Raw genomic sequence first — 22,326 nt, forward strand, 5'->3', positions numbered from 1 at the left:
TTTCAAAGCTAAATTTTTAGCATCATTACTTGTCACATGATCCTTCAAAAATCATTCTAATATTCAGATTTGCTGCTCAAAATCATTTATTATTATTATTACGTCAAAAAACAGCTGAGTAGAATGTTTTCAGGTTTCTTTGATGAATAGAAAGTTCAGAAATACAGCATTTATCTAAAATAGACATGTCTTTATCATCACTTTTGAACAATTTAAAGCATCTTTGCTAAATAAAAGTATAAACTTGTACAATTTCTTGCCCCAAAAAAGGAAAAAATATATACTGACTTTAAGCTTTTGAACAGCATAGTGTATAATGTTACCAAAAGCTTTTAATTTCAGATAAATACTGATCTTCATAACCGTCTATTCATCGAAGATGTACTCAACTGTTTTAAATGTTGATAATAATAATACTAAATGTTTCTTGAACAGCAAATCAGACTATTAGAATGATTTCTGAAGCATCATGTGACACTGAAGACTGGAGTAATGATGCTGAAAATGTAGCTTTGATCACAGGAATAAATTACATTTTAAAATATATTCAATTAGAAAGCAGTTATTTTAAATGTCAAAAATATTTCACTATTTTACTAATAAATACTGGCTTGGTGAGCAGAAGAGAATTCTTTAAAAAAAACATTAATAAATCTTACTGTTCAAAAACTTTTGACTGGTAGTGTACATAAGAGTATCAAAAAGTATTGTCTAAGGATTTCCACTATAAACAGTTCAATTCTTGTCTTTTTTGTGTTTAAAACATGTCATTTTCGATCATCTCCTGCACAGGTAATTAACTTAATGCTCTGCAAACTTAAAAGAAACAATGAGGTGTTTATGTGAGATCAAGAGTATCTTTGTGTTTGAAATGCAAAAGCCTCCATTATGCAGGAGGTAAACAGACAGTATTTTCAGTGGTATTATCTAAAAGCCTCTGTCCACTCATGTGCCGAGAGCAAACACACGCTGAGCTGAAAAACAAAAGGAGATCTCAACGTTTTCTGTGTCTAAGTCTGACATTTACTCGATTCTGCAACTCTCCCAACATCATCATTGTCACAGACTTCAGAGCAGGAAACGCTGCTCATTAAACATCCTCCTCATCACAAGTACACCTAGATCAGACAGACAGGTCTGACCACTGCAAGACAGATCTTACTTTTTAACATTAGGTAAAAGATTTCACATGGCATTCACTGCTGGTGTCTTTTAAAACATTTTACAATGCTGCATTAGAGAGTTGAAGAAAGTGCTTGAAGGTGGTTGGTGAACATACTGTACTTTACTGTCATATTTATATTCTCTCATCTTCCTGCTCAAACACAACTTACGTTATAAATTTGTCAGAGTATCTGTGACAGTCGTTACCTGTGTGCTGAGCGTTACATAACTCAGGTCTCAAAGTGATGAGCTGAGCAGGATTACATGCTGGATTTCCTCTGACTGAGACGATTCTCATCTCGTTTGTCTCACGCATGCCACACAGAGACAGATGATGACACAGCTTTTTATCCCTCAGGTTGAGTTCTGGTCACTTTGATCTGGAGAGGACTTTCTTTTTCCTGGAAATGTTAGTTAATGTTAATTATAGGACTATCTTTTACTGTTTTAGGTCATTTTTAGTACTTTTTGGTGATTTTTTTCCCTTGAGCTTTTGCACATTTGTGTACAAAACTGTGACAGTTTGTTGAACTGATAGCTAATTAATTGTAAAAAATATATCTTAATAATTTACACCTTGCAAAATCTGCAAAATGTTAATTATTTTACCAAAATAAGAGGGATCATACAAAATGCATGTTTTTTTTTATTTAGTAGTGACCCGAATAAGATATTTCACATAAAAGACATTTAGTCCACAAGAGAAAATAATAGTTGAATTTATAAAAATGACCCCATTCAAAAGTTTACATACACTTGATTCTTAATACTGTGTCGTTGAATGAATTTTTAGTGACTGTTGTTCATGAGTTCCTTGTTTGTCCTGAAAAGTTAAACTGTCTGCTATTCTTCAGAAAAATCCTTTAGGTCCCACAGATTGTTTGATTCTTTCTCAGCATTTTGTGTATTTGAACCCTTTCCAACAACCACTGTATGATTTTGAGATGCATTTTTTCACACTGAGGACAACTGAGGGACTCATATGCAACTATTACAGAAGGCTCAAACACTCACTGATGCTTCAGAAGGAAACACAATGCATTAAGAGCCGGGGGTGAAAACTTTTGGAATGTGAAGATCAGGGTAAATTGAACTTATTTTGTCTTCTGGGAAACATGTAAGTATCTTCTGTAGCTTCTGAAGGGCAGTACTAAATAAAAAAAAGATATTTCAGCAAGATTAGAAAAAAATATACAGATCTTAATTCTGTTCAAAAGTTTTCACCCCCCGGCTCTTAATGCATTGTTTTTCCTTCTGAAGCATCAGTGAGCGTTTGAACCTTCTGTAAGAGTTGCATATGAGTCCCTCAGTTGTCCTCGGTGTGAAAAGATGGATCTCAGAATCATACAGTCATTGTTGGAAAGGGTTCAAATACACAAAAAAGCTGAGAAACCAAAGAATTTGTGAGAGCTGAAGGATTTTTCTGAAGAAAAGCAGGCAGTTTAACTGTTCAGAACAAACATTTTCTCTTGTGGACTATATGTGAACATCCTTTATGTGAAATATCTTATTCAGGTCGGTACTATAAAAAAATGCATTTTGCATAATCCCTCTTATTTGGTAAAATAATTACAATTTTGCATATTTTGACCTCAACTGTATCTTAAATAGATTTGCATTGTATATTTTGCATTGTAAAAAAAAAAGGTTCTAATTGACCTCTAATAAAAAAATAAAAAAAGGAACATTCCTTAAATGTTTGACACCCAAGAAGATTTTAGTCGTTTGGAGTCTAATTTGTTATTTAAAGTTATAGCATTAACTGCATTCTATTTCAGAACTAATCAGGATTCAGTTGTTCACACTGACTCTGGACACTTTGAATAAATCTTCAACATATCAGCTGCTAAGCAGAACAGAAAGCCATTGAGTCTGTTGGTATAATTTTCTGCTAGATTGCAGTGTTATAATTACTCTGGAGATCAGCTGTAATGATGGGAGTATTGAGTATTGATCTGTCTACTGATAAGTCATCGCAACAAACACACACAGAATATGAAATAATTACCGTAAAACACATCCCAGAAGACAATCAACGTGATAATTGAGTTTTCTCTTAATATAGTTGTTCATCTACTCACCCTTGTGGTCTTGTAAACCCATAGGACAGACTTTCTTGCATTGGAATAACAAAGGAGATGCTTGACAGAATGTCCAAACTGCTCTTTTTTAAAATGACTGGATTTTTGGAGGGAACCAAAACCACTTTTGAAAGATTTTTTAAAATTATTTAAAAAATGAAACAGATTTAATATGTGACCCTGGATCACAAAACCAGTCTTAAGTCACACTGGTTTATTTGTAGCAATTGCAATAGCCAAAAAATCATTGCATGGGTCAAAATTATAATAAAAAAAAAAAAAAAAAAAAAAAAAAAAAAAAACGTTATGCCAAAAATCATTAGGATATTAAGTAAAGATAATGTTCCATGAAGATATTTTGTAAATTTCCCACTGTAAATATATAAAAACTTACTTTCTGATTAATAATATGCATTACTAAGAACTTTGACCAACTTTAAAGGTGCTTTTCTGAATTTTTTTATTTTTTGCACCCTCAGATTCCCGATTTTCAAATAGTTGTTCCTCGGCCAAATATTGTCCTAACCTAACAAACCATACATCAATGGAAAGCGTATTTATTCAGCTTTTAGATGATGTATAATTCTAAATTTTAAAAAAAAAATTACCCTTATGACAGGTTTTGTGGTCCAGGGTCACATATTTTAAATAAATGTAAAATTTCAAGAACCTTTTTTACTCTGTGTTTTTTGGCGGTGAAGCAGTATAGACAATAAGGCAATATAGTTTTTATTCAAAAATTTAAAGTTATAAACTGTACTTGATAAAGTATTTGTGCCATTTAAAAAAACTGCTTTACATTTACCTGAAAAAAAAAAAACTCTCTGTTTTAAATATTGATAATAATAATAATAATAAAAATGTTTCTTGAACAGCAAAACAGCATATTAAAATGATTTCTGAAGGATCATGTGACACTAAAGACTGCTGAAAATTTAGATTCTATCACATGAATCAATTATATTTTAAAATATATTCAAACAGAAAATTGTTATTTTAAATAGTAAAAATATTTAAAAATTGTACAGTTTTTGCTGTACTTTGGATCAAATAAATGCAGGCTTGGTGAGCAGAAGAAACTTCTTTAAAAAAAAAAATCTAACTGTTCAAAAACTTTTGACTGGTAGTGTATTTATATCACAATATTTACATTTTCTGCTCTCATTTTAACTTTAGTTTTAGTAATTTATGTTGTGTTATTATTGTTGTTTATTTGTTAAATGCATCCATATATTTTTTATACATTTTATTTCAGTTTTAGTTATTTTAGTGCATCAAGTTAAACTAAAATGAAAATGACAAAAGCTTTCTTGGCAACTAGCTAAATTCTGTTTTTTTTCTTGAATTTAAATTTAAATGTATTTATTATTTTTTAATGGTTTTAGCTTTAGTCAAATACAGAGTTTTCACGATGCATCATCACTCAGCCATATTGGCGGCACTGAACGTAAACAATGCCACTGAACCGAACAAATCTCGCATATTTTTCTGATTATTGCGGCTGAAAATGGTCAATTATTGTCATGTTTTGGGCTGTACTAATTGGTCAGATCGGGAAACGCATCTGGAGTACTACAGACTACGACAGAATTCAAGGAGAAGAGTGAAAAACTGTCTGAGGAACATAGGCGTTTGTGGTTGGCCAAACTAAACCAGGATTTCCAGGGCAAGAATCTTAACAACATTCATGTTTGTTCTTATCATTTCCAGTCAGGTAGGTGAAATATTAGGCTAATATCTTGATTAATACTGCTTGTATGTATCTCTACCACCTATTAACTTCAGTATGTCAAAATTTTGTGCTCTTTCCTGCTTAAGTCCTTCTCTGTATGATTTAGCAGCTTTCACACATTTTTTCCCGTGGTTTAGACAGCATAAATTAGCTGAACAACATATTCAGTAGTGCATTAACCGTGCAATCTATGCAGTTGTTTACATCTGAGTATCTCCGGTATGGCAGTGCATCCGGGTAACTGACCAAACCGTGACGTAAGTGCAAACCCTCGAGAATAATAACCCTGCTGTGAAGTTTAATCTGATAGAGGACCATGGGAAAGATTCAAAGATTCAACCTTGAGCAAAGACCCCTTTAATACTGATCTACAGCATATGAACAATACGTCACTGACTTCAGAACACACACAGAGACCATATCACCCCTGTTCCTAATGATGGCAAAAACGACAAAAAGACCAAGGTAAACAAAGGTGGCATGTTTGTGAGTTTGGCATGGGGTACAGATCACACGAAGAGACAAACCTGACATGCTCCTCGGTCACGTCAACAACCGTTCAATGAGTGCAAACATGGATAAAAATATGTGTTCCCAAAAACAAATAAAAACACTTATCATCATTCAGGGAAGTACAACTCTGCTCAAACATCAGAGAGGAAGTGATGTCACATTTCCTGTCTCAGATAACAGCACCTCCAATCATCTGGGATTGTTCGTAAAAAGCATTGAAGTGTTTACCCAACAATGGCATAATCTTCATCTCGTGACAACTAGAAATGACGGTCGTCAGTATTAAGTGTGTCGCCTCCTCGAACAGTTAATTCCATCTCAACTAAGCCAATTCAGTCAATTAATCCTATTCATTACTCAAACTCTGCTGAGAAACAGATGCCTTTCGCTGAATTCCGAATCGTACGCACTGGAAATAAACAGAATGGACCCCAAACCCTCATATATCATCATTAAAACGAACGCTTGCTTCAGTCTGCATCTCTTCAGCATTTCATACATGCGGTTTTCATGAGCTGAGGTATTGACATTCATTATTAGTGCATGATATTTGCACAAACGTCAAAAAACAGGATCCGAAAACTTAAAAAAAAAACATCTTAAGTTAAATGAAAAATTCACTTGCTAAAAAAGAAAAAACACAGACTAAAAAACAAATGATAATATCAGCGCCATCAGATATACAAATATCAAATGAATACAGATGACAGACAATTTGGACCAATATAATCTGCTAAAACACATTGGTTTTTAAGAGGTGGAAATACACTAGCAGTCAAAAGTTTTTGAACAGAAAGATTTTTACATTAAAGTCTCTTCGGGTCACCAAGCCTGCATTTATTTGATTCAAAGTACAGCAAAAGCTGTACAATTCTGAAATATTTTACTATTTAAAATAACTGTTTTCTAATTGAATATATTTGAAAATGTAATTTATTTGTGATTTCAAAGCTTAATTTTTAGCATCATTACTCCAGTCTTCAGTGTCACATGATCCTTCAGAAATCATTCTAATATTCTGATATGCTGCTCAAAAAACATTTATTATTATTACTATGTTGAACACAGCCGAGTAGAATTTGTTCAAGTTTCTTTGATGAATAAAAAGTTCAGAAGAACAGCATTTATCTGAAATAAAAATCTTTTGTAATATTATAAATGTCTCTATCATCACTTTTGACCAATTTAAAGCATCCCTACTAAATAAAAAGGATCAATTTCTATAATAATAAAAAAAGGATATTTCTACTCATCAAAGAATCCTGAAAAAATGTACTCAACTATTTTAAATGTTAATAATAATAATAATAATAATAAATGTTTCTTGAACAGCAAATCAGCATATTAGAATGATTTCTGAAGGATCATGTGACACTGAAGACTGGAGTAATGATGCTAAAAATTCAGCTTTAAAATCACAGAAATAAGTTACATTTTAAAATATATTCAAATAGAAAACATTTATTTTAAATAGTAAAATTATTTCACAATTTTACTGTTTTTTCTGTACTTTAGAACAACTAAATGCAGGCTTGGTGAGCAGAAAAGACTTCTTTAAAAAACACATTAAAAATCTTACTGTTCAAAACTGGTAGCGTATTTAAAAATTATTTTTGAAAAAGAATAAAAACTTAACTAATCATAGATTTTGACAATTTTCCGCTAGTATTTGCTGAGCGCTGTTGGTTTGTAATTAATATCACTAATAACGACCCACAGGCTCATTAAAATACTTCTGCAGGAGTAAAAAATCAACATCAAAATAATCAAATTTTAATAGTTATTAAATCATATTTTGCATAAAGAAAACAAAGTCTGTTTTTAGCACCGTTGTTAATTTTGATGACAACTAAGCACATTTATTTTTTTTTTAATTTTGAAAAATTAAAGAATATTTTTTTTTGAACATTTGTTTGCATTAAAGTAACAAGAATGTTGAAGGAAACTTGAAAATATATCACAAAGGAAAATCTTAATGGTTCTATAAACAGGCTTAATTTTCGTTATGCAAAGTATAATTTCTTATTTGTTTTTCCTATGATTTTTGCTGTTAAATATTTTCTCATGAAATGCATCCTATACTGTCAGAAAAATTCTCATTACAAATTGGTGAATTTTTTGGTGACTAATGTTTTTTCTGGAGTTAATTGAAATCGTTTGCTTTAACGGTTGTGTTGAAATGTGTGTGTGGCGGCAGTGAGGCAGCTCTACTGTCAGTCCTTGTCTGGGCCAGTGCAGGTGTCCTATTTCCTTTCATTCTCCCCATCATCTTTTCCTACATCACTATCACCTCAGTGCTGCCCTCTGCTGGCTGGCTGCAGTTAACGGTGAGGTTAACGGAGAGAAAGGCGGCCCGCGGGCCCGGGTGCCGTCTCTGCGTGAGTTGCTCTCTCTGTTCTCGGCTTGAGCTCAGTTGAAGCCCAGTCCGGCTCCCTTTGGCCTCTGAGACGCACGAATGGGCTCCGTGATGCCTCTGCCGTCGGGGCCCAGGCCTGACCCAGGGGTCCAGCCCATACTCTGCAACATACGGTTCCCCACGTTTGAGTCCGGAAGAGGAGCAGCGCCTTCACCCACCACACCTGAGAGAAACGGACGGAGAGAAAAGGATAATCTGCATTAAACAGTAAAGCTCATTAATTCTTGTAATGCACTTAATGGGTTGAAAGAGTCCTTAAGTGAGATCTTTAGATGAACTTAGGTCTGCATAAAAGCGTTTAAAAACCTACAAAACTCACACGCAAAACACACAATTGTGACCCTGGACCACAAAATCAGTCTTAAGCAGCAAAATTATCAATTTTTCTTTTAAACCAAAAGTCATTAGGATATAAAGTAAAGATCATGTTTCATGAATACATTTTGTAAATTTCCCACCTTAAATATATCAGAACTTAATTTTTGATTAGTAATATGCATTGCTAAGAACTTCATTTGGACAACTTAAAAGGTGATTTTCTCAGTATTTAGATTTTTTTGCACCCTCAGATTCCAGATTTTCAAACTGTTGTATCTCAGACAAATATTGTCCTATTCTAACAAACCATACATCAATGGAAAGCTTATTTATCAACTTTCAGATGATAAATCTTAATTTAAAAAAATGGTCCTTATGACTGGTTTTGTGGTCCAGGGTCACAATTCACCCAAACAAGGGGAAAAGGAAATGTGGAACTATATACTATAAAATATTAGAATTTTTAGTTATTGCAATAATTAAACTGCACTAATAATGAACAATACAGCATTTATTAATCTTGGTTAATGTCAATGTTTAAATTAACATTAGATAATATATATGAGATGATAAGAACAAACATAAATTGAATGCACTGGAATGATTTTAATTTTCTCAAAATTGTAATATTAACTTGCAATTGCAACGTTTAAAGTAAGCATTGTTTAATAAACTCAAAATTCATATTCAATTCAATAATATACACACATAATTGCAAAAGAATTAAGTCAGAATTGCGATAATTCTAACTTCTTTCTCACAAATGCGGGTTTATATCTTGCAATTCTGACTTTTTTCACACAATTCTGACTTTTTTTTCCTCAGAATTGTGATATGATTAAAACTCAACTGCGAGAAACAGTCAATTCTGACTCTCGCAAATACGAGTTTAGATCTCACAATTCTTTTTTTTTTTACGCAATTCTGATTGAGTAAGAATTGTGTAAAAAACTCACAAATTTGACTTTTCTCTCAGAATCTTGTGATAAAAACTCATAATTGTGAAAAATAGTGAAAAATTGCAAGATTAAAACTCAGTTCTGACTTTTTTCTCGCAAGCGTTTATAATCTCGAGTTTATATCACGTTTATATCCCAATGCTGAGAAAAAAAAAGTCAAATTGCACGTTTTTATCCCACAATTTTACTATTTCTTGCTTTTTTTTTCTCAGAATTGTGATATAAATATGATATAAACTGATAATTGTGAGAAATAAAGTCAGAATTGTGAGATAAAAAAATCTCGCAACTGACTTTTTTCATGCAATTCAGATTTTATGGGAGTATAAAAGACTTATATGTTTTCAGAATTGCAAGTTTATATCTCACAATTCTGACTTAATTCACAATTCTGCTGAAAAAAGTCCGAATTTTGACTAAGTTTATATCACACAATTCAGAAAAAAAATAGATTTAAGAGTTTATAATTTCCGATTCTGACTTTATAACTTGCGATTGTAAGTTTATATCACACAATTCTGATTTAATTTCTCAAACCCTTGAGTTGATCTCTCACATTTCTGAGATAAAGTCAGAATTGCGAGATGTAAACTTTTTTTTTAATTCAGTGGCGGAAACGGGGTTAGTTTCTTGCTGATTCTTTATAATTTATTTATTTCTTACATGGTTGCATTGAAAATCTCCTAACTTCAGTGGAGACTAATTTCCTGATGTTACATGTCACAGTTCCTGCTGCTCATAAACTCTAACGAGTTTCTAAGAATTTGGTAATCTCAGCTCGGTGACCTCCTGACCCCTAGAGTTCATGGGTGTGTGCTCTGCGTCACAGATCACGGCAGGAAATGATGTTCTTTAATGAGGAAATGAGATCAGCTCTGATCTGCCCGCTCAGCTGGCAATCCCTTCACATAACTGCCACTGAGTTTACTGTTTCCTGATGATGCAGAGAATTAGCTGGGCTCACGTGTTTCCATGCAGCGTTTGTGTTAAAGAAGACAGCATCGTTTAGATTTACTATAAAGAATGTGGGTCTGACGTCTCTTTAAAGAAACACTTCAGATCATCCAACAGCTGTGATGGTAAATGCGTGTGTGGGTGTGTTTGTGTGTTACCTGAGGATGACTGGGCTCCCACAGGTGCAGCTTTCCGTCGTCTCTTTATATCTCCAGTACACAAAGAGCCAAGATGACCACTAGTTTGTCTACAGAGAGAAAAGGAAAGTTTAGGATAGTTACTACTTAGGTAAATATGCTAAAATAAATACAGACTACAGCAAAATGCCATTTTGAGCTCAACATGTCTAGCCAATGCAGACAAAATTGCATGTAACTGGACTTGAGTATTACCTTTACTATATATTATTACATTATTATCAGGGATTGAAATTTTTCATTAACTTTTTCACTCACCAGCCAATTTGGATAGTAATTTTTTTAGTTACCAGCCATCCATAACTTCTACTAGCCAAAAAAACAAAAAAAACAAAACAGAAATAAACCAACAGATTGAGGCTGTCTGACGTGACAAAGCGACCGTTGCAAATCATTTTGTCAGTACTAGGGGTGTGCGATATTGACAAAAAATAATATCTTAATATTTTCTGGGATTTTATCACTAAAAATAATTACACAATATTTTGCTAAGAGTGTTATTGTGCTGATATCCACCGTTGACAGCTGACTCCTAAAGATTTTAATATTCTTTATATTCCGTGTGGTCAGTTCACAGCAGTGATAGAAATTAGAAACTTTCCCAATAAGTTTAAACTGATTTTTACCTTTTATGGGCATTTTATTTTATATAAAGCCAATTTTTTCCCCGTTCATCATCTTTTGAGTAAAATTTTTACATTTAATCAGTCAGTTATAATAATAATAATACATTTAGGCTGTTACTAAACAAATTAAATCAGTATCAAATTAATTCATCTTTGCAGAACAGTTGCATATGAAGTGCCATTATTAGATGTATTTACATGTTTATGCAGCTTAAAGGGGCATGGAATGCTTTAAATAATGTTTTGACATTTTAAACATAAAACCATGAATACTGATATTTGAAATTATTTTAAAAATGCAAAGATAATTTAAATGTGAAATTAAAGCCGCCTATAGGAGGCAGTAAGTCACTGCGAGTCATTGTGATTGAACCGAATCATTTAAACGGTTAATTCATTCAGGACAGAAAACACTGTCATGTTGCTCTGAGTTGCAAAACAGCACTGTGGCTGTGTTTGGAATGATTTATTTTTATTTATTTATTTATTTATTTAGGTAAACACAGCCAATACGGTGTCTAAAACTGTTCAAATCAATATCATATTTGATATTAAAGCTGTTTTTTAAAGAAGAAACGGCACGCTTTGTGAGATATTGACTAACTAAATGAAATTATATGAATATATACATTTTCTGTCCCCATATCTTGAATTATGTGAACATTCTTAATGCATATTAATAGACTGAATCATGCAATGAAAGAATGCACTTTAAATGCGCCCACTCTAAATTAGTCTAACCAGACTTACAGTGCCTTGCGAAATTATTCATACCCCTTCATTTTTTTCACATTTTGTTATGTTGCTGCCTTATGTTAAACTACTTTAAATTACTTTTTTCCCCACATCAATCTACACTCCCTACTCCAACTATGTACTGAGTTAAGGGTATGAATACTTATGCAATGTACTTATTTCAGTGTTTTATTTTTAATAAATTTGTAAAATTTGCAAATCTGGTTTTTGCTTTGTCATTATTATGGTGTATGGAGTGTAAATTTTACAAATTTATTAAAAATAAAACACTGAAATAAGTACACTGAATAAGTATTCATACCCTTAACTCAGTACATAGTTGAAGCACCTTTACAGCCTCAAGTCTTTTTGGGTCTGATGTGACAAGCTTTGCACATCTGCATTTGGCAATTATCTGCCATTCTTTGCCTCACCTTTTCACCTCTCAAGCTCTGTCAGCTTGGATGGGGGCTGGCAGACATTTTCTAGAGTCCTAGTTGTTCCAATCGTCTTCCATTATGGATAATGCTTCTGTGAACCTTCAATGCAGCAGATTTTTTTCTGAACTCTTCCCTAGATCATTGCCTTAACGCAAGTCTGTCTCTGAGCTCTACAGGCAGCTATCTTGACCTCAGGACTTGGTTTTTGCTCTGATATGCATTTTCAGCTGTTAAACATTTTCTGAGAGGTGTGTGCCTTTCTAAATCATACTCATTCAAATGAATTTGCCACAGTTTAACTCCACTCGAAGTGTAGTAACATCTAGAAGCAATATGAATGCTCCTGAGCTAAATTTCGAGTGTCCCAGAAAAGGGTATGAATACTTATGCAACAAGATCTTTTCATTTTTTTATTTTTAATAAATTTGCACAAATGTTAGAAACCTATTTTTTGCTTTGCCATTATGGATTAGGGAGTGTAGATTGATGTGGGAAAAAAATAATTTAAAGTAGTTTAACAGAAGGCAGCAACATAACAAAATGTGAAAAAAAAAAGTTTTTTAGTTTTTCCAATATACTCAATAATGTTATGATGCACAGATTTGGTTTGCATGAACTTCCCCAATAAATGAATGAGCGATTGAATATAAACTTACGAAATGTAATCCACCACATTGCCACAGCTGATTTTTACCAGCATTTGGCAGGTTGGTGGGTGTTCATTTCAAACCCTGATTATTATATATTATATGTATTATTACCTGCTGGCAGTCTTTAAAGAGCAGCTTTTCCTGTGGCTTCTGTCGCTGCGAGAATCCCAAAGCAACTGCACATACGCAAACATGTTAGACATTAGATTCATAAATGATGATTTATTACATGCATACAGGCCTGAAATTGTACATACAGTAAATAAAGCATAGATTTAGGTAAGCACATCTTACTTGCTCTCTTCTGGCCCCAGAGCTGAACCATGGGCTGCAGAGGAGGAAAAACAAACTCTTAAAACGAGCCTGATATTAAGTTATGGAAAGAGGATATACATTACAAAAATATTATAAATCTGTATTATAAAAGTGTATTCCCCATGAAATCCTTTATATATTTGAATGCTTTTTCATTTATTAATAAAACATGTTACGGATGCATCAAAAAAATCATACTATTCATAAAATCACTAAAACTAATCACTATTTTGCACTGTCAAACATCTTTGAGCCAATCAGGACTTACTCATGAGGATCCTGGGATAACCTTGGTAATCTATCAGAAATTCCTTGAGAGGATCCCTATTGGGCAAGAGAATAAAAAAAAAAATCACACATACATATATATTAAAATATTATAACATATCATTCAATATAATTTGTATGATTAATATTAAACAATGAGTTCATATTTTAGACAAGTGCACATACCTGCGACTGCTGAAGACAGGCCTGCCGTGCGAGCCGCGCTTGAAAACCTGAAAAAACAGCATTTTGTTAACAAATATTAACACTCAGGATATCCCTGTGAAATACGAATATGCATTAAAGAAACATTTATAACATTTTTCACAATTAAATGCAATAATTACTAAATGAAATACAAATATATGTGTTACTAAATATAAGTGAAATAGTCCTGTTGAAATATTTCACTGTTAAATGAAAAATTAAGTACAAAAGAAATCCTGTAACTTCCATATTATTATTATTAGTTAGTTAATAAAAACAAAATAAGACATTTATTATTGTGATATTTCACTGAAATAAAAAATTGAACATTACAATAAAATTTCATAACTTGTACAATTGTAATATTTCATTGTAAAATAAAATACAAAAAGAATCTATTACTATAATTAAAATTTATAATAATTATTGTTATTTTAAATTAAATAAAAATATAAGTGTTACCTAACAAAACTAAATTAAGAAATATTACTATTGTAATATTTCACTATAAAATTCTAAATTAAGTATTAATGAAAAAATTATGTAACTTATTTTTTTTTATTGTTATTACTATTACTTCTATTATTATTATTATTATTGTTTTAATTACTTTATTAAAACAAAATACATTTACTACTGTGATATGTCACTGAAATAAAAAAACGAGTAACACAATTTCATAACTTTTATATTTTTAATTAATGATAATAATAATAATAATAATCACAATTATAAGTAGTAGCAGAAGAGTAAAAAATAAACTATTAAATTAAAACAAGAAATATTACTACTGCAATTTCACTGTTAAATAAAAAAAAGAGTATAAAATAAACATTTCATAATGTTTAAGTATATATTTATTATTTATAATATTAAAGATTCTCTCAAGATTTCTCAAAACAAAATGAGAATTTTTTTTTTTTTTTTTTTTTTTAGAGCTTTAAAGATGAACAATAAAAACTGATACATTACAACTGTAAAATTACAATACTAATATTTATGGCTGTTCTAATTTCCTCATTTTAAAACATTCAACCATCAAACTTAATTTTTACTTTCAGATAGTACGATAAAGATTAATGAAGGCCTTTATCCTCCTTTTTTCTTCCCGTAAGAGCGGCGCAGCCATTTGTACATTTTCTGGGTCTGGCTTCCGGTCTCATCCGCGTCCAGCTATTTTTTGCTGTACAAAACAGCTCGCTTTGCTGCTTGATATTGCAAATTGGTGTGTCTTACTATATTATTTGAATGTATTATCTTATTTATGAACACACTGATTAGTAGTGCAAACAGTTTTAACATTTACTGCATATTCTTCTTGTTGTTTCTCTATAGTGAAAAATGAACCTGAAGTCTCTAATGGTTTGTACAGCACTGTCCTCTGGTGGACAAACATGTAAACTACAACTCCAGAGCTGAAGGTTGTATGTCTGACTGAACACTCACCTCTTTGAGCTCCTTGTGACATTATCGGGAACGCTCCGGTCAGGATGCTGTTGAACACGGGGTCATTGAGGTCCAGTTCGTTAGAGTCTCTCTCCCACCACGGAACCACACCCGCGATTCCACAAGCCCCTCCCGGCTCGCCCTCGTAGAACCAATCGCTCTGCTCATCGTCACCTGAAACACCACACGCAACACTCAAACACAGGCTATTCATTCTATATGTGATATGTAGTGTTCAGAAAACATATGAATACACACACCTTGCCTTCCCTCATCATTGGTGTAGAGTCCCCCATCACTGCTGTTACTCACGCTGCTCGTCTCACTGTAATCATACACATTACACGTTTTAAGCCATTTGTGGAAAATAAATGGATGAATTTCATGTCCAAGGTCACAAAAGCAAAAAAAAAAAAGAAAAACTGCTAGCATTGTGACTATTTTCTTAGCCACATTTGTGCTGTTCTTAAGCACATTCCCCCTCTAATTTTCATCATTGCATTGCATCTAAATACTTATTTAAAAAAAAAAAAAATACTGTTTATTATTATTATTCCTCATTGGTGTTTCCAATTAATTAAAACACCAAAATAAAATAATTTATATTTTAATTTAAATTATATTTTAATATCGAATTATATATAAAACTATATTTTAATAAACTAATGCTTTACTATAATACGGAATCTAATATTGAATCTAATATCATTGTATTGCAAATACAGATTTTTATTTTATTATTATTATTATTTCTCATAGGTGTTTCTAATTAAGCAAAATAAAATAATTAAAATGTATATATGTGACCCTGGACCACAAAACCAGTCATAAGGTTAAATTTTACAAAACTGAGATATATATATCATATGAAAGCTCAATAAATAAGCTTTCTATTGATGTATGGTTTGTTATGATAGGACAATATTTGGTCGAGATACATCTATTTGAAAATCTGAAATCTAAGGGTGCAAAAAAATCTAAATACTGAGAAAATCACCTTTAAATTAATTTATCCAATTTAAATTAATTTATTAATTTGTCCAAATTAAGTTCTTAGCAATGCATATTACTAATCAAAAATTACATTTTGATATGTTTACAGTAGGAATTTTACAAAAAATCTTCATGGAACATGATCTTTACTTAATTTCCTAATGATTTTTGACATAAAAGAAAAATCAATAATTTTGACCCATACAATGTATTTTTGGCTATTGCTACAAATATACCCCAGCGACTTAAGACTGGTTTTGTGGTCCAGGGTCACATATATAGATTTCTCAATAGTGATTCCAATAAATTAAAATACTGAGTTAAAATAATTAAAAATAAAAACTTTTATTATTACTTAAATTTAAATTATATTTAATTATATAATATAATAATATAATTTAATTATAATTTATTAAACTAATATTTTACTATAATACAGAATCTGTAAAACTTAGTCTAATATTAAGTATTACAGTAAAAAATAAGTGTAATAAAATTGTGTTTTAATTTACTAGAATATATTATATTTAAAATAAACACCGTTTTTTTATTATTATTTCTCATTGGTGTTTATAATTAACCAAAACACCAAAAAAATAATAATAATAATAATAATAATAAATAAATAAATAAATAAATATATATATATATATATATATATATATATATATATATATATATATATATAAAGATTTCTAAATGGTATTCCCCTGAATTAAAATACTAAAACAAAATAATTTTAATATATTACTTATAAAAACATTTATTTTTTATAAATAACTATATTTTATATTTTAATTTAAATTATATAATTAAATTCTAATATAATTTAATTATATTTTATATTAATTTTTATATTTAATTAAACTAATATTTTAATATAATACTGAATCTGTAATACTCCATCTAATATTCAGTATCAGAACAGAATTTTAGTGTAGTTTTTTGGAAATTATTTTATTTTTCATTTACATTTAAAACCATTACAAAAACAATATGGCTATAAATTAATAATAGGTTACAATAATAATAAAAATGTATAATAACAAAAAAATATAAAAGTTACTCTGTTAATATTTCACTGTAATAAATAATAAAATACAAATAATAAGTGACTTGTTTTAGTAGTCTAATTAAAATTATTTATTTAAATTTGTAATAATCTAATTTAAGGCATTAGAAATATGACTATAACATATAATTTTAATAATAATTTATGCATAATAAAAAATGCATTATGGTAATATGGTCATTAGAATTAGGGTTGCGCACAAAAAAATGAATTTGTTATGCTGATGTGTGCTGCTATGATTATTATATTCAGTGTTTAAATAAAGAATATTAAAGGAGTAGTTCACTTTAAGAACAAAAATCATCCAAGATGTTCATGTCTTTCTTTCTTCAGTTGTGAGGAAATTATGTTTTTTGAGGAAAACATTTCAGGATTTCTCTCCATATAATGGACTTCTATGGTGCCCCTGAGTTTGAACTTCCAAAATGCAGCTTCAAAAAGCTCTAAACAATCACACCTGAGGAAAGAAGGGTCTTATCTAGCAAGACGATCGGTTATTTTCTAAAAAAAAATTACAATTTACATACTTTTTAACCTCAAATGCTCGCCTTGTCTAGCTCTGTGTGTACTCTGTGTAGAGATTAAAAAGTATATAAATTGTAAATGTTTTTAGAAAATAACTGATCGTTTCGCTAGATAAGACCTAGAAAATGGGATCATTTAGAGCCCTTTGAAGCTGCATTTAAACAGCATTTTGGAAGTTCAAATTCTGGGGGCACCATAGAAGAAGAGAAATCCTCAAAAAACAATTTCTTTACGACTGAAGAAAGACATGAACATCTTGGGTGACAATGGGGTGAGTACATTATCTGTACACTTTTGTTCTGAAAGTGAACTACTCCTTTAACACTAATGTTTCTGGTATTGAAAAGATTTACAAAACTAGATTTCCAGTCCTAATCTGTATAACAGAGGAGTGTTTGCAAATCAGAGAAAAAGCAAAAATGCCCCCTTTTTGGCATTTTGCGAGACCTTTCTCTGAAGAACAGAAAAACAGGAAGTGGAGTGTCTAGACAGGAAAAAAGAACACTAACCACCTGTCACTCATCTCCTCATCTGAGCCTTTCTGCTCCTCAAAGTCCATCTTATCTTTGACCGCTTGTCCCGCCTCTTCGCTCTCCACCACCACACCTTCATCCGCCGCATCCTGTGTGAGTCTCGGCACCGCGAACTTCCTTTTCTTCACCCTGTTTTTGTTTACGTCACTCCCTTTGGCCTCCGGACTAAACCCTGGCTCCCTGCTGCCACCCACCGTTGGCACTCTGGACGGCGGTGCCAACATGCTGGCGACATCTAGTGGCGGATCCACAGCCATGCGCTTGACTTTCCGACGTCTTCGCAAACTGCGCGTTCCCAAAACGTCCGCTCCGCTCAGGTCGTCCAGCCACAGCGGCCTCTTCCCCCTGCTGGAGTCGGTGAGAGGCGTACGCCGCTTCGCACCCAGCTGCTCGTCCGAGTCGCTGTTATTGTCGCGCGTGTGAGCGCCCCCTGCTGCCGTGGATGAACGGTAGTCTTTCTGCTCCTCTAGGCTGGATTCGGAGCCTTCGCTCAGGTGGCAGGTGTCCCACGGCGGGTGAGGGTTATCGGATCGACGTTTGCGGCCACGGCGTTTGCGGGCCTGGCGCTTCAACAGGCAACCGACGGCCAGGGCATGGTCTCCACCGTCTCCAAACCCTCCACGGGCTTGTTCTGAACTCTCCTCCAGAGCCGACACCAGGTCATGGACCAGCTCGTCCATCGTCCGCCGAAAGTGCCTGACCGGAACGAGTTAGAATTAGTTGAAAAAAGAGAAAATTACAGAGCAAATGAAAAGAGAAAATATATCAAGGCGAGACACTGCAGGTGAATAGGGTAAAAAAATGAACTAATAGTTATCATCTTACTTACCCAGTTGATTGATTACATTGATAATTGCAAACATTTTTTGTATAGCAAGTTTTCTAAAATGTTACGTCTATATGCAAATGAAGCATTATTTATTGAAATATGCATTAATTTGCATACATTTCTAGTACACAAATCTAAACACTGGATGAAGTCAGGTTCAAAATTCTTGTTTAAATTTTTTGACATATTAGAGTCAACTGTTGTTACAGAGGGAATTTGGGGTATCTCATTTTGTCACTCCATGAATTAGAATAAAATTAGAACAGACAGAAAACTATATTTTTAAAACATTTGGAGAATAAAATGTTGTATAAAAATCAAGCAAATTATATATGAACAAATCCCTCTGTAAAAACCTTCAGGATATAGACTGGAATAAAGGAGAAAAAACTCATTTTGAGAAAACGGCCTTTAAAAATATGGATTGTAATTGAAATCTATTAAATTAGATAAAGTGCTATAAAAGAAACACTTAACTGTGTCTTTTAGATGTCATCTTTCCACTAGTCTGAAAAAAACACTTTATGAAAAACCAAAAAGGCCAAAATCTCAAACTTGACAGTTGGATGAAAAAACTGTGTTTTTGCCTGCAGTGTCTCCCCTTAAGTAACTACAATTTACTGTATGCGTGTACATTCACCAAAAAATTAAAATAAAAGTAAAACATCTCCATACCGTTTTTAATTAATTGTCATGTCATGTAATGGTCTACTAATTTCTATGATTTTTTCCTAGATTTTTCTAGTTTTTTTTTAAACGATTTTTCTAGTTCTTTAAATGAATTTTCTATTATTTTTTGTATTAGTAATTTATAATTTTTCTGTTATATTTTATATATGCATTAACACTTTCTGGTAAATAATACATTATTAATGTCACCAGGGCATGTACAAGTTTATTCATTGTCCACATTAAAAAAAAGAAAGAAAAGAAATGAGACTCTAAAAAAAATCTATTTGTTCATAATGACTGGAGTTGAATTTTTAAATAATAATGTAATAGAGGTTGTACTATCAGAGCGATTCCTAGTCATGTACATAAAAATAAATAAATACATATATTATTAATTGCCACATAATGGTTTATTAAATTCTCTGACTTCTCTATTCTTAATCTTACTCATTTTGATTCTCAGAATCTTTCTATTATTTATTAATTTATTTTATTAACCTTTGGGACCAACATCAGGTCATTATTTTAAAATATAATATAAATGTACTAACAGGAAAATTGCTGGTCAATAAAATATTTTTAAAGCAAAACAGCTGAAATGCACATTTGCTTAAAAAAAGCCATGACTCTTTTTTTAATGAATTGCCATGTCACATAATTGTCATATAATGATTTATTAATTTTCATGACTTCTCTATTGTTTATTTGACTGTTTTAGATAATTTTTCTATTATTTATTAATTTATTTTATTACATTTGGATCAGAACAATTGAAACTTCAAATACCAATTAATGTTTATAATGAGAGTTTAAAAATTATTAAATATAATTTAATAGAGGTTGTATTAACAGGGTACTTTCTAGTCAATGAAGCAGCAAAAACATGTATATTTGCCAAAAAACAAAACAAAACAAAAAACACGATTTTTGCAATATTTATTTAATTATTTTTAAATTGGTTTTCTGTCATTTATTATTTTTAAATTAATAAAATAAAAAAAATTGTAAAATTAAATGTCTGGAAATCACCATTTTCTCTGTTGTTTGCCGGTTTTACATGACAAGGATTTATTAAATATTGCAATATAAATGCCATTCTCAGGATTTAAGGTCCTACAGATGGTTATGATATCAGATGGTATTACCATGGCTCGACCTTCTCAATTGCAGCCCATACATAAAACCGATAACAATACGATTAAACTTTTCTATAAGGGCTGGATTTATTATTAATCTGGATGATCAATCGATTCAACGATGGTTTCAAGCTCAGTCTTTGAATAAAACACCACAGTACTAACGTTACCAGAGTAAATAAAAGCACTGATACAAAGATTCAGAGACGATACCAAGCGATAATACCACGGTAGTTCTGGTAATTAATTATTACCCTAATCGTGTACTACTTATTTAACTTAAAACAATACAATAGTATCTTATCGAAAAACTACATGGTAATACAATGGTAACGTTAGTATACTGTGAGTGTGATCGGGTCAGAGATACACAAATCAATCACATCATGATCGGCTTTGAACAAACCGACGGCAAAACACATGAGACACATACCAGCCGGTTCCCGCTTTACCGAAGCTCTTGATCTCGGTGGCGCGGAACATGAAACCCGCAGAACGCGACAAAAACTCACGGGAAAAGATCGAGGCCGCGCTGACATACCATAGCGCCTCAACAACAACAACACCACCGCGCCGGAAACGGACTACAAGACATAAAAGTCACGCATCCGGCGACGAAAAGCGCGGACGCTTTCAAAATGAAAGCCGATAAAATAAATTAGAATAAAATAAAGAATCTGTTGTACGTTTTAAAAGACATTCAGATTTCAGAATCTGAACAAAAACTTTAACACATGCACCATATAAAAATAAAATAGAATAAAATAAAGAAATCGACATGAAAAAGAAAATTGCTTACAAGTAACGTTAGTTCTTCATTAATTCATTACATATTTTTATTTTTATTGTTTTTTTTTGTTAATATTATTATTTATATAACCAATATTATATAAGAATTTTGATTAAGCCTAGTCTGTTGTACGTTTTTAAAGACATTCAGATTTCTAAATCTGAATAAAAACTTTAACACATGCACCATATAAAAATAAAATAAAATAAAGAAATCAACATGAAAAAGAAAATTGCTTATAAGTAACGTCAGTTCTTCATTAATTCATTACATATTTTTATTTTTATTGTTTTTTGTTAATAATATTATTTATATAACCAATATTAAATAATAATTTTGATTAAGCTTAATCTTTGTACGTTTTTGAAGATATTCAGATTTCAGAATCTGAACAAAAACTTTAACACATGCACCATATAAAAATAAGATAGAATAAAATAAAGAAATCGACATGAAAAAGAAAATTGCTTACAAGTAACGTTAGTTCTTCATTAATTCATTACATATTTTTATTTTTATTGTTTTTTTTTGTTAATATTATTATTTATATAACCAATATTATATAAGGATTTTGATTAAGCTTAATCTGTTGTACGTTTTTAAAAACATTCAGATTTTAAAATCTGAATAAAAACTTATATTAACACATGCACCATATAAAAACAAAACTTACTAACTTAATACATTTTTAAAAATCATGACATTTAAATTAACTTCAGGGGAAAATATTGCACATGCACTTATATACATACAAAA

The 22,326-nt window shown here is 31.5% G+C and overlaps 1 protein-coding gene across 2 annotated transcripts; it reads right to left on the reverse strand.

Moving 5' to 3' along the window:
* Window positions 1-5,443: 5,443 nt before the first annotated feature.
* LOC141348807 (G patch domain-containing protein 2-like) lies at window positions 5,444-21,345 on the reverse strand. 2 transcript variants are annotated; one of them, XM_073853096.1, is made up of 10 exons: window positions 21,214-21,345; window positions 18,123-18,839; window positions 15,281-15,345; window positions 15,021-15,194; window positions 13,554-13,600; window positions 13,369-13,424; window positions 13,080-13,113; window positions 12,897-12,961; window positions 10,296-10,384; window positions 5,444-8,069 (listed from the first exon to the last, which is right to left on the reverse strand). In XM_073853096.1, the coding sequence occupies exons 1-10, from the start codon at window positions 21,261-21,263 to the stop codon at window positions 7,900-7,902; spliced, it is 1,467 nt and encodes a 488-aa protein (XP_073709197.1). In that variant the 5' UTR covers window positions 21,264-21,345; the 3' UTR covers window positions 5,444-7,899. The 2 variants fall into 2 exon arrangements, with proteins under 2 accessions (XP_073709197.1, XP_073709196.1); XM_073853095.1 differs by having other exon boundaries at window positions 18,120-18,839.
* Window positions 21,346-22,326: the final 981 nt, after the last annotated feature.

Source organism: Garra rufa, chromosome 13 (assembly GCF_049309525.1).
Source record: "Garra rufa chromosome 13, GarRuf1.0, whole genome shotgun sequence".
Classification (NCBI taxonomy): Eukaryota; Metazoa; Chordata; class Actinopteri; order Cypriniformes; family Cyprinidae; genus Garra; species Garra rufa.

Bases quoted from the DNA above. Each gene is read 5' to 3' on its own strand.
- LOC141348807 (XM_073853095.1), bottom strand. From the start codon at position 21,263: ATGTTCCGCGCCACCGAGATCAAGAGCTTCGGTAAAGCGGGAACCGGC. The intron at 15,346-18,119 runs GTTAGTGTTCTT...GTATGATTACAG, and splicing joins GAGGAGATGAGTGACAGGTG to TGAGACGAGCAGCGTGAGTA. The intron at 8,070-10,295 runs GTAACACACAAA...CGTTTCTCTCAG, and splicing joins GGGAGCCCAGTCATCCTCAG to GTGTGGTGGGTGAAGGCGCT.